This window comes from Antechinus flavipes, chromosome 4, assembly GCF_016432865.1.
Source record: "Antechinus flavipes isolate AdamAnt ecotype Samford, QLD, Australia chromosome 4, AdamAnt_v2, whole genome shotgun sequence".
In the NCBI taxonomy this organism is placed as follows: Eukaryota; Metazoa; Chordata; class Mammalia; order Dasyuromorphia; family Dasyuridae; genus Antechinus; species Antechinus flavipes.
Genome location: NC_067401.1, coordinates 237524488 through 237540175, shown reverse-complemented (window position 1 = coordinate 237540175; position 15688 = coordinate 237524488). Strand labels below are relative to the sequence as shown.

General features: G+C 34.0%; 1 protein-coding gene across 1 annotated transcript in view; it reads right to left on the bottom strand.

Annotated features, from left to right (window-relative positions):
• Positions 1 to 15688, bottom strand: part of COL19A1 (collagen type XIX alpha 1 chain) — a 347108-nt gene that overhangs the window by 94058 nt on the left and 237362 nt on the right. The window contains exons 16-17 of the mRNA XM_051996709.1: positions 1671 to 1733; positions 550 to 594 (exon numbers count right to left, since the gene is read on the bottom strand). Of these exons, the coding sequence (XP_051852669.1) occupies positions 550 to 594; positions 1671 to 1733 (108 nt within the window). The remainder of the gene's footprint in view (positions 1 to 549; positions 595 to 1670; positions 1734 to 15688) is intronic.

Here is a 15688-nt window from a genome sequence, read left to right as displayed (position 1 = left end):
AGCCTCGCCTTGGGACTAAATTAGAATTCTACAGAAAGTTTTAAAGGATCCCTGGAAAGGTCCAAGAAGAAACTCAGTGCAATTGTTCCTCTTCTTCCGTGAAATTTTCACTGGGAAGGGATGTCAAGCCCACCAGTGGGTCAGGTATAATGGAAGTCTGAGGAATCTTCAAGTGAGTACCACAGATATTTTAAAACGACCATTACAGTAAAAACACATTAATGGTATTAAAAGAGCATTTTTATAGTTTCTCAGTAGTTTCTACAAAGGGTGCATTATAAATATCAGGCATTATGAGAAATCACCAAGTGGCATGGCACCTTGATACCTAGTCCCTTGGGATTTGTTGAGCTTTGCCATTAAGCTCCTTTCCAGCTTTAATATCCTATGAATAGTTATAAGGAGTACTTTGAAGTTCTATTTAAATGGCTTAAAAGAGTTAATGCAGATTCCAGAGGTGCCTAACTTACTAAGCTAAAATACTAGAAAAATCTGGTGAATATCATGCAAATACTTTCAGTATTATTCTTCATTAACACACATATATACCTTGTCACCTTTTATTCCTTGTAGGCCGATGTTTCCTTGCTTGCCCTATGAAGAAAAAGAAATAAAAATTTAATTTTGTAAAATCTTTAAAGATTTTTTGAGACCCATTTTTTCTTATCTAAGATAAAATTAAAAAAACAAACACCAAAACACTTCGTAAAACTATGAGTTATGCAGTCTCTTTGTACAGCTGCATCTGAATATGAATTATGATCTAGTGTTGTTTGTTTATTTGTTTTCCATTAGAGAGAATTAAATTCTGAATGAGGTTGGCTAGGAAAATGTTTGGGTAGATTCATATAAGACTTTTTTCCTTTTATCTTCCCTTTAGCTCTTAGTACAGGGCCTAGAATATTGCAGAAGTTTAATAAATGCTTTTTGATTTGACTTTAGATTCAGAATGAATACTCACTATGGTAGGCCAACAAATAGTTGATTAAATAGACAAGAGAGTTTTGCAATTTTTTAGAAGTTGGAACCACAATCTAGATTTTTCTTCTTGAAAATTTGAAGCTTTAGTGGCTCTCCAGTGCTTTTATAATATATGAAATAAAACCACCTTAATTTGCATTAAAGCCCTTCATAGTCTGACTCCAGAATCTTTCCAGGCTGATTATATATCACTCTCTTTTTTACATGCTTTATGCTTCAGCCAAATTGGCTTACTTGTTGTAGTTCCTTGTATATAACATACCATTGCTTGTCTTCACAAGATTGTGCCTTATTCCTGGAATAATATTTCTCTTTGTCTTTGTTCTTTGGAACTACTAAATCCTTTCAAGGCTTAAGTCTAGTGCTACTTATTTCATTTTAAATGACCCTCCCCTATTCATTTTTGCATGTTTATATTAGTATTTACTTATCTGAAAACATGTTGTATGAAAATCTAAGCTCCAAAGTAAAATCTAAAACCCCAAAGGACTAGTTATGTCTCACTACAGTATTTTTATTTTCAACAACTGGCATAATACCTTCCTGATAATCATTGCCTAATAAATATTTACCAATTGAGTGATTTATGCGCTTATTTTCTGGTTATCTTGGATAAATAATATTTTTACTAAGTAAAATAATATTTTACTAAAATGATTCCTCTATGCCTTCATGTCTTAAATACGTACCATTTCTCCCTTTTGTCCTTTAAGACCAACTGATCCTGGAAATCCAGGCTGTCCAGTTTCACCCTTTTAAAGACATAGGAAGAAAGATGACATTAAAAATCAAATGAAAGCAAATCAAGAATTGAAATAACTTCTTATGTCTCTAAAATGAATAATTTTTATTTGAAATTTTTTCTTTTTAATTATGGACTTCATAAAAATCAAAACAAACATTTAATATATAAAGAATAAAAATGAGAATTGAACTTGAAATGAAGGACTTATGTGCAATCTGTTCAAAAGCGTATGTTTAAAAGGTAGTAATAAGATGCAGCCATTTTTGAGCTTCTTTCCACGGCTCCTCTTTCTTCCTGCCACCTTTGTATTTCTCTTTTCCCTTTAACAACAAAATTTAGCTGTTACCACCCAGGAAGGGGAGAATAAGAAGCTCTATATCAAACTGAATGCTTTGGGCAATAAAGTGTTTGTCAGTGGTTCTTACTGCCTGTAGGTCTTTTAAAAATCCATCAATTTCCTTCCTGTTACCTAAAATCAGGCTAAAATATGCAATAAAAACATTTAAATGGAAAAATCTATTTAGGGGTGAAGAGGAAAAAGTAATGGGGAATATTTTATCTTATAGTAACTGATAAGGCACATTAGTTTAGTGATCCAAAATATGTCATGTTGATTAACTGCAACACAATTATCCAGAGTCCAGTTTCAGACATTTCATCATATTTTTTTTTTCTTTCTGGAAGCATGTGGTCATATGAATGAAAATGAGGTTAAGTTATTCTTAGCATTGACATTACTGCTGGGTATAGACAAAGACGGCATTCTTGCTGATATGATGGCAGTAACTTCAGAGAAGCCCAAGATGCTCTCATCAAAGAATCGTCTAAAGAGTGACTTATAATAAGGAACAAAGCTTTATAAGATCATGGCTAAGAAAGTACAATCTTAGAGATTCTACTTATAAAAGGAAATAGATCATAAATTAGATTTCAGATACGCCCTATCACTCTTCCTGCTGGCATTCATCAACATCCATGGATAACTGTATTATTGGTCTATGAATCTAGGCCTTTTGAAGCTCTATAGGACCAATTCCTTAAATTTCAAGACCCCTTTGCAAAATAATAGACATTATGCTGTTTTGTGTGCATATGCCTTTCTTATATTTTCACCTTCTAAGGCCTAGAAAAAAAGAAGATCATTTCTCTCATCAGTAAAATGAAGGAGTTGAATTAGGTTATTTTTGAGCCCTGTGAACCTCTATAGTTCCTGTTTTGTCTTTTATTAGAATGTAGATTAGTAGTGTTGAAATTGTTCAACATACAGTATTTATCTACCATAGAAAATCTGATTTGAAGTCTTATATGAAACAAAATGCTACCTATAATTGTTTCAATGTGGTTAGAAGTTTGATCACTTAATGGCTTCATATTCTTTGCCAAACTTCAAAGTGATTTATGTTTTTTTTCTGGAATTCTTCCTAAAAGGCTTGTAAATGGAGCAAGAAAATAGGGACTGCTTCTTGATGGAGAATCTTTCTCAGTAGCTCCTAAGTTCCCATGAGACTTCAGGTATTGACCTAGAGGTACTCGTCAGAGTGCCATTGACTCAATTCTTTTCCTTCTATCTTAGAAAAATCTATTTGGTAGGAGATAGGAAGCCAGGTAAGCCGTGAGGAAGAGGAGGGAGCAACATGCCAGTGAGAGACATAAGGGTAGGGATATGGAAAGTAGATAGTGGAGGTTACAAATAGTAGCTATGAATTCTCAGTCAGAATGCTGAAGATATTTCATGTGTAAATTATATTCAGCATGAATCCTGTATTACTGATCCAGCTCGGAATGGAATAGAAGCTGATTACCTTTCTTCTTTATCTTTTTTTCTTATCCTGGGAAGAATAGACTCTATAGTATGTCTTTTATTCAGGAAACACTCATTGTTCCCTCTGGGATTGAAAAATATTTACTTTTGTTCTAAGTTTTTACTTTACCTCTTAAAAAGAGAGAAGATAAGAATATTAATTTTTAAAGGTAAAATCATTGGTTTACACTAAATCTTGAACTCACTTAGAACCTTTGGGTTAAATTGGGACTCCAGAATTAGACTATACAAGCCTAGAAAAAAGTCTAAAATTAAAGACTCTATCCTAGAAAAAGATCACTAATTGGTAAAAAGAGCAGACCGTTAAAGGATCTGAAGAATGGGCATTTCCACTTCCCTTACTTGCTAGAAACTGCCATATTTTATATACATTAGATTTTAAGAGAAAGACATAGCCTCACAAAAAAAGAGTGAAATGAATTACTTGGAACTGGAAAGCTGGGCCTCCAAAGGTCAGTGAGCTATTTGGGGAGCTTTGTTCACACAAAGGGAGGGGGTAGAGAATTATACAAATATGCATAATGGACTTTCTGGCTTAGGAGATGATTGCAAGTTCAGCTTGCCACCAGCTGCTAACATATGTTTTCCTGCATATAAATATTCACTATTGCCTCAATGGAGATACCAATGGTCTGTGAGTCAAAAGATCAGACTTCTATTCATTAGTTGTTATTTAGTCATTCAGAAATGTCTGACTCTTTGTAAACCTACAGATGATAGAATGCTAATATTGTCCATGGGGGTTTCTTGGCAAATGATGCTGGAGTGACTTGCCATTTAAAACAAATAGAGGTTGAATGACTTGCCCAAGATCACATTTTTCTAAGTATCTGCTGTCAGATTTGAACTCAGACCTTCCTGGCTCCAGGCTCAGCACTTTATCCATTGGGCCATCTAACTATTTCCTACTACTCAATAGTATAACTTTATAAAGTCATTTAACTTCTTCATATATACCAAAGCTTAAAATTTTAGAACTGGAAGGGATTTTAAATTTTAATAATTTTAATTATTTTAAAAATAATTTAGTACAGCCTTCTTAATTGATAAATGGGGAAACTGAGGCCTTGAGAGGTGAGGCTACTTGGTTAATATCATGCTAATGATAAATAGAAGCCATGGGTTTGTAGAGAACTTAAGGTTCAAAGCCAGGTGCTATGGCTCCAAATCTAATTATTTTTAATTCAGAAAATTTATATGTATATATTTTTGTGTGTGTGTCTGTGTGTGTATTAGCTATTATTATTTATATTTATCCTCCATCATCTGCCATTGCTTCCATCATCTATGTATGTCTACTTCTAAGTGAGCTCCCCCTAGGGAGTCACATTTGTCTCTTGAGACAAATATCACTCTTCTACTTCAGGGGAATTCATTTTGAATGTTAGGATTTCATTCTTGAGAGCTTATCATCTCTCACAGAATAACATGCCTTGTGGCACTTAGTCCATGGAGTCATAATAGTAATAACTCACATTTATAACTGCTTAAAAGTTCACAAATACTTTTGCAAATATTTTTCCTAGGACATTATTTCAAATACAATGGAGAGTCCAAATGGAAGACAATTCCTAATTGATCCTCTATATGCTTCTATTTGTGATGGCATTGTGCTTAATAAAGAGGTAACTAAGTAGTGCAGTAGACAGAGAATTGGATCTGGAGTCAGGAAGACTCGACTTCCTGAATTTAAATCTGGTCTCAGACACAAGTCATCTGACCCTGGGCAAGTACTCATCCCTGCTTTCCTCAGTTTCCTCATATTTATAATGAGCTGAAGAAGGAAATGGTAAACCAGTCAAGTAATTTTGACAAGAAAACTCCAAATGGGGGTCACAAAGAATTGGACACAACTGAAGTGATTGACCAATCATCTCTATCTTACTATATCAAGCCTCAAAATGGTAGAGTCCTCAGTGAGATCCCTAATCTCTCAAAAGATATCTATGAGAAAAAATAAATGGATGAGGAATGCCTATCAAAGATAATATATAGTTGATTGGGCAGTCAGTTAAATTAAAGCATTTAATTTAGACAGGCACTTCAAGTGGACAAATGATCTGGCTCAGAATCAAACAGGCTGAAGAGAGGAAACTATGTTGCACTGAATAATTTTAGAGTATTTTCACAATTTCCAAGTCACTTTTTAAACCACTGTTTTCATAATGAGATTTGGCTGCAAATCAGGAAATTACAATTAACAAAAAATTAAAATTATGGGCAATCCAAAGGGCAATGGAGATAGAAACATTGTAGATGTAATGTAGTGTTTTTACCAATGATTACTTGAATTGTACAACTGAAAAGGAAGTGAGATGTTCATGAGTTGTCTGAGACATAAAAATTAGACAACCCAGTTCAAGTTTTGCATTGCTATATAGAGAATACTTTGCAAACTTTATAAAAAGGTCTTTTATGTATTGGATAGACTCTATAGAAGATTTATATAGACATAGATTGTACAGGATAAGAAGGCACAGGTAAGTTTGAGATTGTACTGTTAAAAGAACAAACACTGGAGAATATACAATCAAAGGAAACATAAGCATTTTTTTCAAAACCATTATTGAAGAGTTATGTTTATATGTTGATTTTATTTACATGCTGATTTTTATTATTTGTGTCTAACATTCATGTTTCTTGGTCAATTTAGCCAATGTCTTACTTATTGTATATTTTTTCTACTCTTCAGTTACACATTCCAATCCCTCTTGGTTTATGGGTGTTATATATTGTCACAAGATCTCTGCTGTTTCCTGTAGGCTATTTTTTCATCTTCTTATTTCCATAATGGAGCTGGTTCTCTCTAATTTCACTTCCTTTAAGATTCTGAGACAGGAGATATGAGCAACACTTAAGTTCTTCAGGGCTTGATACACCTGTTCCACAGAATCAGTTCTTCATCTCTATGAGTTTTAAGTGTTCCTAAAGTAACTTGAATTTCTTAATGAATAGAATATGTTCTGGCAAAAACACAAGCTAGCTTTCTTTTCTTCCAAAAAAAATCATCATTCAGATCTCTTTTAAAGGTTCACAGCATTTTTAAAAAAAAATCTCAGTTGTCTCAAGGAGTAGTTTGGGAATGGCTTTTTGAAAAAAATATATCAGCCTCTAACTTTACAATTAATTGATAAACACTGACTCATTTTCTCGAATGGTTTATGGTTCTGTAAAACACTTCATTATATAGACAAGTCAGATACTTTGATATCTTTTCAAGAATGTCAAAAGATTTTCCCTGCAGGAAACTTCATTTTCAATGGTCAATCTACACAAAGCATAAAGGACATAAAATTAGACTCCCTGCTGCTCTCCATTTCCACTGAATTGGCACTTTGGCAGTATTTTCTGCATTGGAGATGCACAATTTTTTTTAATGGGCTGGCATATAAGACATGCAAGTTATATTTTCAAGATTCATGTCAAAATTCTTTGCCTTAATCATGAGATTTCTTAGAAGGTGAATGAAAGCACTATAGAAGGGACTTTATTACTATATACTGTATAAGATTTTTTAATCATCTCATCTCTAGTTAGAGATTTAATGTGTGCTGCTGTATCTAGGTTAGGAAATACAATTATAGTAACTGTTGAATTGAAGGTTATTACAATTTCTGAAGTGCACTAGTGAAGAAAGAAGAGGGTAGAAATGGGACAAGCCTTGGTGACCATAAAAGTGAATCTGTCAACTTTAGGGTTCACATAATCATTCATAAATGATATAGAATGCAATAGAAATTCACCAGAAGTTTAGTTTGAGATAATTCGCTTCTGAGAGAAGCCATACATTACTATGTATAAGCCACTCCTTTATTATAAAATATTAAAATAAAGCACAATGGCTTATATTTGAATGCTTAAATGATTCTTTTTTTTTTTTTTAAAACAGAGAAGGATTATCCAAGATTCAGTTTCTTAAAATGTGGTTTGTGATCCCATATGGGGACCCACAACTGAATATGGGGATTGTGAAGTTATGATTTATTATTAGTAAGTGTTTGATTTGTATATCTATTTTATATACTTATATACTCAGTGTCACATAAAAATTTATCAGGCAAAAAGGATCATGAAAAGGGGACACAAAATATTTGGAATCTTCTCACATATACAAACTGACAGTACATCCAATTATAAATCAGAACTTGTACTTTGAAATCATTGACCATGTTACAATTATTTCCCCTTGATTTGTTCGTTCTTTGCACCATTGCCAAATGTTATTCAACAATCTTTCTTGGAAAGTACCCTCCTGGCTAATCCCCAAATTGCCACATAAGTAGTAGGCAGGTGTTTCATACAGCAAACTGGATAACCACCCCAACTACTTAGACTCAACTGTTAAAAATGAAGTCATTCCCTAAGACATAAAAGTATAATTTGATAAAAAAACCTCAATGATCAAAAAGAATTTTCAAGTTCCATTTACCTTTTCTCCTTTAAAAACACTTGCTCCATTCTCTCCCAGGTTTCCCTAAATGGAAATAATAATTTAAAAAAAGTTCCTTAATTTTTATGCAGTCATCTTATTTTTAAAATATCAAGAATTTTAATATTTATATTTAGTAAAATATTTGCATACAAATATGATTCCAAATTTTATTTAATATAATTATGGAGATCAAATGATGTATTTTTTAGGGGCTACAGAAATATACAAACTCTAAAACTAATTCCAACTATCAAGAACAAGAACTTTATTTTTAGTTTTCCCAATAGGTTTTCATTGTTACAAATGTTGCTGTAAACAAAAGAAGCAGTTTAATAATACAATTATTAAAACAATAAATGTATTTCAAATATTTTATTTGCTTAGTTTTCTTAAAATGTAACTTTTCAAATATCTAAAAATATCATTGTGTCATGAAGCACCTATCTACTTTCATTAGTTTGAAGTCATGAAATAGCTATGTGAAATACTATGAGTCCATAGATTATATATACAAATACACACACACACACATTTGTATATATGTGTATACATACTGATTAGAGTGCTGGATTCAAGTCTTTCCAGTGACCATGGGTGAGTTTCTTAACTTTTAACTGACACAGAAAACACTGAGTGTAGGTCACAGAGTTTCTAAGAATATAGATTTATAATCTATAATCAGAGAATTGATGATCCTTACAATTGATGATCCATAGTAAGAATTTTCCTTGTCACTGAAGTCCCAGATCCAAATGAGCAACATGAAAGTTATTATTATGCATATTACATATGCATAACATTTGTCATTTGACATGGGAAAGCTTCCTTTGGGGATTACACTAAGTTACTTGACATCATAGAACAAATAAAAGTAGCTAAGGCCACTGCTTCTGGCAGTTGTAGCTTTAAGGCTCTGAATTTTACCTTAATTCATTCCCTAGTTTGGGACTCTGGGAAGCATTTGGATAGGTAGTTTTCTTAAAGAATGACATACCACTTTCTCAACTGTTTACGATTTTAATTTTTATTTCTGTGGGGAAATACACCACAGGTCATTAAAATGGAAAGATAGAAGTCTTCCTTTTATACTTAAATTCTAAATTATCTGGGCCTAAAAGAAGGGATGATCTTGATGACTCTGAAGAAGTCCCTGCCCAATATGTTGCCATGACATCTCGTGTATCAGCCAGAAAGAGCTCCGGAAACATTCCAGTTTGGATAAAGACCCTCTGTACTCTGACAGTTTGTAGATACTAAAATGAAGTCATGGTTTGAAACTTGAAGGGAGAAATGGATATTTTGTTGGCAAATTGGTTTTTTTAGATGAACAATCTGGAGAACTGAACACTAGAAACTGGTTGCTGGGAGGCACACAATCTCAAGCTCCAACAGCTGAGACTGAATCTCTGCAAATTGTATTGAATATGATGATAAAAGATAACATGACTTTGCATTTTCAATGTGGATCTTTAGAAAATAAGATCAAATGTAAAATTTGTGAGTATTTGGCCTCCCCTGATAACAGTCCTTTTTTCTCAGCTAGAATGTCATGAGGGGCTCTGGATCTGACATTTTTAGAGGTTGACAGAGCTTATCAAATTTTTATGAAAATTCCCAGAGTTAAGGCCAAGGAGAATGGCCGCTGGGTTGCAAGTAGATTTTCCTTAAGGGAAGGAATAAGCTTACTAGTTTTGCTTTTTTAGAAACAGTCTTGTAAAGCAGTCCTAGCTGTTCTGGAGGGCTTTTTAGTTTTCGAGTAGAAAATCTTTATCTTCTGTGTTTTTCTTGCCCCGCTCTCTCAATTTTCCCCCTCTCCATTCTTTAAAACAAAACAAAACAAAAAAAAACAAAACAAAAAATCCAACACATGCAAATATCCTTCCATATACATAAAGACTTCTGTCTCTGTGTCTATCTCTTAATCTCTGTCTCTCTGTTTCTTTCTGTGTCTCTTTGTCTCTGTCTGTCTTTCTGTTTCTCTCTGTCTCTGGGTCTCTGTCTCTCTGTTTCTTCTCTCTCTCTCACTGTCTCTGTTTCTCTTTCTCTCTCTCTCTCTCTCCCTCTCTCCCTTCCTTCCTCCCTCTCTTCCTCTGCCTTCCTCCTTCCTCTCCCTCCCTCCCTCTCTCCCCTTTCTCTCTCTCCCTCCTTCCCTCTCTCTTCTCTCCCTTTTTTCCTTCCCTTCTTCCTCTTTCCCTCCTTCCTCCTTCCCTTCTTCTCCTCTCCTCTCTTCTCCTCTCCTCTCCTCTCCTCTCCTCTCCTCTCCTCTCCTCTCCTCTCCTCTCCTCTCCTCTCCTCTCCTCTCCTCTCCTCTCCTTTCTTCTCCTCTCCTCTTCTCCTCCATCCTTTTTCTTCTCTCTCTCTCTCTCTCTCCTCTCTCTCTCTCTCTCTCTCTCTCCCCCCATCTGTCTTGCACACACACACACACACACACACACACACACACACACATACACACACCTCGCTTCACACACCTCACCCAACTCATCCTTTTAGACTTCCTTGTCTGTGAAAATTTTCTTCTTAAAAAAAAAAAAAAACCTCTTGCTTTCTCCTCTTTTAATTTCTTTCTATATCTTCTGTTGCCTTCTGTCAGTGTATCTCCTCTTTTTAGCTCAGGTCTAAAGAACTTTTCATTGCTCCTATTTTTCAGCCCCACATAGGTTTATTGCACTCTGGGTACAGTCAGCCAATGTTTTCCTATGAATTGGCAGGCAGTCTCATCCCTAGGTTCAATGAGAGTTGTGAACACAGAACAGAAGGATCTTTTCCTTCTCCCTCAAGGTCTCTCATCTTGATACCAAGGGGCAAACATGGGGCAGAAAACTATGTTCTCTTTGTGCAAGGTTAAAATATAAAAGAGGGAAATTGAGAATTTTTCCAAGAAGACAAAGGAATTGAGGCAATTTCTAACAAATGGAGGCCACATTCACCTCTTTGCTCCTGGAAATGTTACTCTGAGGACTGGCATCTGTGGAGTTTGCTGGCAGAGTGGAATGGTGTCCATTCTACTGGCTGCTGCTGTAACCTTTGATGTATCACTAAAAAACTATTATCATTTAAAAAAAATCAGTCTGACCTGCATTATTCTGCATGAAGAAAACCTCAAGTTTTGACCTGAACTTTCTGTAAAGCTGCTAATAGGCAAATTACACCTTAGCCCTGGTTACTGATCCTCAGGGATCCTTATAAGCCCACCACCAGCTGCTCTGACAGAAGTTCTGCTATCAGAGTCTGCTGAAAAGCAGGATGACTATCCAACTGCTCATATTGCTATTATGACACAAATTAGTGACAATTTGTATCCTTCAAGGGTCAATTTATAGCTCTCTGCATGTGTTCCTGATTCCAATGTTTCCATACCAATCTCCATTTCAAATTCTCTGCATTTTTCTTTACATATGTCTTTTGGTTTCTTTGTCCCCCTTTCCCCCACCTTTCTCCCCTAATCAACCCTTTCCTTTCCTTGCCATCGCCATCCATCACTCTCCCCTTTTCTTTTTTTTTTTCCCTACTAATACCATATCTGCAAAGCACAACAATCAAAAAACAGATGGGAAAATCTACTGACTGAAAACAACCCTCCACTTTCATTTGCACATGTGTGATTTTCTACTTTCTAAGGTTAAGGATGATAAAGAGTCAGAAACCAGGATTGTCATGAAATAGGGGCACTAATAAACACCTAACAAGCTTCTTTGCCTCATCTCTCCCCACTCTAATTTAGTCTCCATTTAACTACCAAGGTGATCTTTATAAATTGCAGACCTGACCATGACATCTCTCTCACACCTACTTCATGTAATGAGCATCAGTGACTTCCTTTTACAACTTCCAGATTAAAAATAAACACTTTTCTTTAGCATTTTAAACTCTTTATAGCCTAGTCCCTCCTTATCTTTCCAGCCTCTTTACATGTTATTTCCTCCCATATATTCTATAACCCAGCTACAGTGGTTTGGTTTTCCTTGCTTATAATGTTTCTCTCATGTCTGTGTCATTATGCTATGAACATATGCCTAGGAATCTCCTATGCTTGGGATGCTCTACCATGAACTCACCAAACAGCCTCTTAGTTTCTATGGCTTCCTTTAAGAATGAGCTCAAAGCTCAACTTGTACAAGGGGTATTTCCCAGTCTCTTCTGCTATAAGTACCTTCTCCTTGAGATTATCTTCCATATATTCTGAATATATATTGTATGTACCTAGTTATTTACATACTGTCTTCCCCATTAGAATGTAAACTTCCTGAAGGCAGAGATGATTTTTGACAGTCTTTGCATCCTTAGTACTTAACATAGTTCCAAGCACATAGTAAATACTTAATAAATGTTTTTGTTGATTGAAAATATTAAACACTTAATAATACTTGTTGATTGACTAATTCCATTCACTGTGAGTTGCACACCTAATTTATTGGTCTTGCTATAGTGGAGGTGAGACTTGAAATACTACTATGTCCAAAGGATTAAGGATAAGCACCAGATAGAAGGAAATATATGTGTTGTGAGTATAGCCAATGGAGGGCTCTGAAAAAGAATAGGATTAAGGATGTCAACAAGGAATTGTGCTCACAAGTTAAGGATAATAGGTAAAGGTTAGAATGCTCTATTTGATATCCTTATGATGTCAGGAAAAAGGAAAGAAGGTCTCTAAAACATTGGAGAGATTTCAATAGCAAACTTTTGGCAGTTTATGAACCAGAGTTGGACAGGATCTATGGGTATAGACGGATTTAGACAAGTTCTTCATAAATTTCTTTGCTCCTTTATTCTCAATTATCATTGTTGATGTGTAAACTAAAATGATTTTCATTGTGGTCTTTTGCATGAAATACTATAATGGATGATGACCAAATAACCCATGAACTGAAAATTGTTGTGACAATGGAGCACATGATAAAGCCCACTCTCTCTGTTCCTTTCTTTGCAACTCCGAAGTATCTTACACACACACACACACACACACACACACACACACACACACCCCACATACCCACACGTTTATGTGTGTATATATGTGTGTAACATTCTTCTTCTTTCATTCATAGTAAGAATATGAATATTGGTACCATTATGATAATATAAACCAAGAACTCTTAAAGAGTGGGATATTGCCATCACCTTTAGTAAAATCATAAAATGGTGACTTTACTACTTAAATATTTATCATCCTTTCCAAAAGCTTTCCAGAGTCTTCCTCTCTAATGAACTCCCTAATGAGTTGGTATAATGAATTTGTCTTTGATGACTCAGTTTTTTCTTAAGTACATATGAAGAGGAGAGAGATTTATATTTGGAAATGAATTCAGAATGAAGCTGATTAGATATTAAAGGGACATTTTAGAAGAGTGTGTGACATCAGAGCTTCTAGTCAAGTTGGAGTCCTAGAATTTGAGCTTGGCAACTCTAAAATATTACTAGAACACACTGTTGCCCATCAATGTTTTCATTAGAAATGGACCTATTACTGTAGGAGCTGAATTGTATCAATTTTCATATTTTTACTGTGAATGAAACATACTCTGAAAATTCTAAAATTAAAAAATGAAAAAGACATGTATTAAGCACTTAATTCTTGCTAGGCACTGTATTATACACTTAAAAATTATCTTATTTGATCTTCAGAATAACCTTTTAAAATAGATGCTATTATTCTCACTTACAGATAAGAAAAGTAAGACAGATGAAAGTTAAGTGACTTGTCCAAGTTTACACAGCTGCTAAGTATCTGAGGTGATATTTGAACTCAGGTTACTCTAGTGCCAATAATATAATCACTGATCTATCTAGCAGAACTTTGTATGAAACCAAAAAGCTAACTATCATTTACACTTTTTCGTCTCAGGACACCCTTAGTCATGGCTTCAAATAACAATTCCTGGAAAACTGATAATCCATGTATTATATATATGTCAATTCTTTATCAATCAGAATAACTAACATTTTTTTTCTGAAATCAATAACCCTGGGAAGTAGATATTATTATTATTACCATCATTTTACAGTTGAGGAAACTGAGGCAGATATCATTTAAGTGACTTGCCTAGGATCACACAATAACTTTTTACAAAAGGGAATCCCCTTTTAAAATCCCCAACTTTAGCTATGTGCTCTGACCTATTAAGCAACTTCTTTTCAAGGGATACCATTAATAGATTTATTGTGTTAGGTCCCTTCTAAAATGAAAAGGATAGGATGATGACAGAATCACCCTTTTGAAGTAAATCACCAGCTTACCACTATTAAACATTTTGAAGGAAAGTTACCTTTAGTGTTATTGGGAATGGGGGATAGGGTGGTAATGGTTATTGTTACTATTTATTAATCATTTGCTTATAACAAAACTTGGAATGGTGAAATTAAACTGTGAAGAACTATTTTAAAATCATGGGTCATTTAGGATAGATTAGATCCATTCCTACTACTTTGTGTTTGGCTTAGATTAGTTCATATTATGAAATAATGAAGGAGATAATGTTTATTGAACTTGAAAAAAAACTCGTCTAATATTTTTGTTTTAAATATTTGCTTTGAAATTGTTTAACTTTAGAAAAACATTTAATACTTTAAAATAAAAATAAATTATGTTCTTTTAAAAAACGTGTCTAAGGCAACATTTGAACTTAGGTCCTCCTTTCTTTAAGTCCAAGTGCTCTGTCTACTGAGCAACCAATTTTTCAACTTATATAATCTCTGATTTCAAAACCTATACTCATATATATATATGTGTATGTGTGTGTGTGTGTGTATGTATGTAAAGTATTATATAATGCATTGACTTTATATATTAACATAATAACACATGTTGCAATAATATGCTATATATATATAGACATATAGATATGTTTCTAATTGCAGAAAAATTAAGAATAAATTTGTCTGAAATCACCCACTTAAAAACTGTAATTAATAGTAATTTTGAATAATTTTTTTTGTTTTTTAATTGAAAATACTTTGTTTCCTTATATTTGGGTGCTAAGGACTCACCAGTTAGGCTATACCAAGACTATACTAAAAGTATGTATATACATACTATATATGTATGTATATGTAGTGAGTCTGAAAATATCTTTCTCTTAACTTTTGGTTACACACACACACACACACACACACACACACACACAGAATAAAATAAATACCTTGCTATAATATCCTCCAAAAGCATCTTGTCTTACTTGTTTTCCAGGAGGACCTTATATTAGAAATGAATCTTCCACAAACACATAAACACTAATCAAAAGAAATATTTGTGTAGTTCTATGGTGAGGAATCCTTGAAATGTTCATATTTCAGTACAACATTTAAAATAAATACTGTTCTATAATAAATCCTCTTTTATCTAGCATGATTATAGAAAGAAGCATACTGGTTATTCTGGTAGATAAGATGGCTTATCAATTTTTAAAGAATTAGAATTTGTAGCCATAGCTAAGAGAGATTATTTTTCTTCTTCATTCACCTTCTCATTTAATCAACAACCAGTTATTAAGCACAACTTATTAAGTGCCAGGAACTATGCGAAGTACTGGGAATATAAAGGAAGCAGTGACACAATTCTTGTCCTCAAAGAGCTTACATCCTATTGGGTATAAATATACTGTTTTGGAAGGCATGGCCTGGTTTTTAAATGGAGAATTTTATTTCTTGGGCTTTATATCCTCTTCAATGAAATAAAGTATAATAGCTTTAAGCTAATAGCTTAAAACTG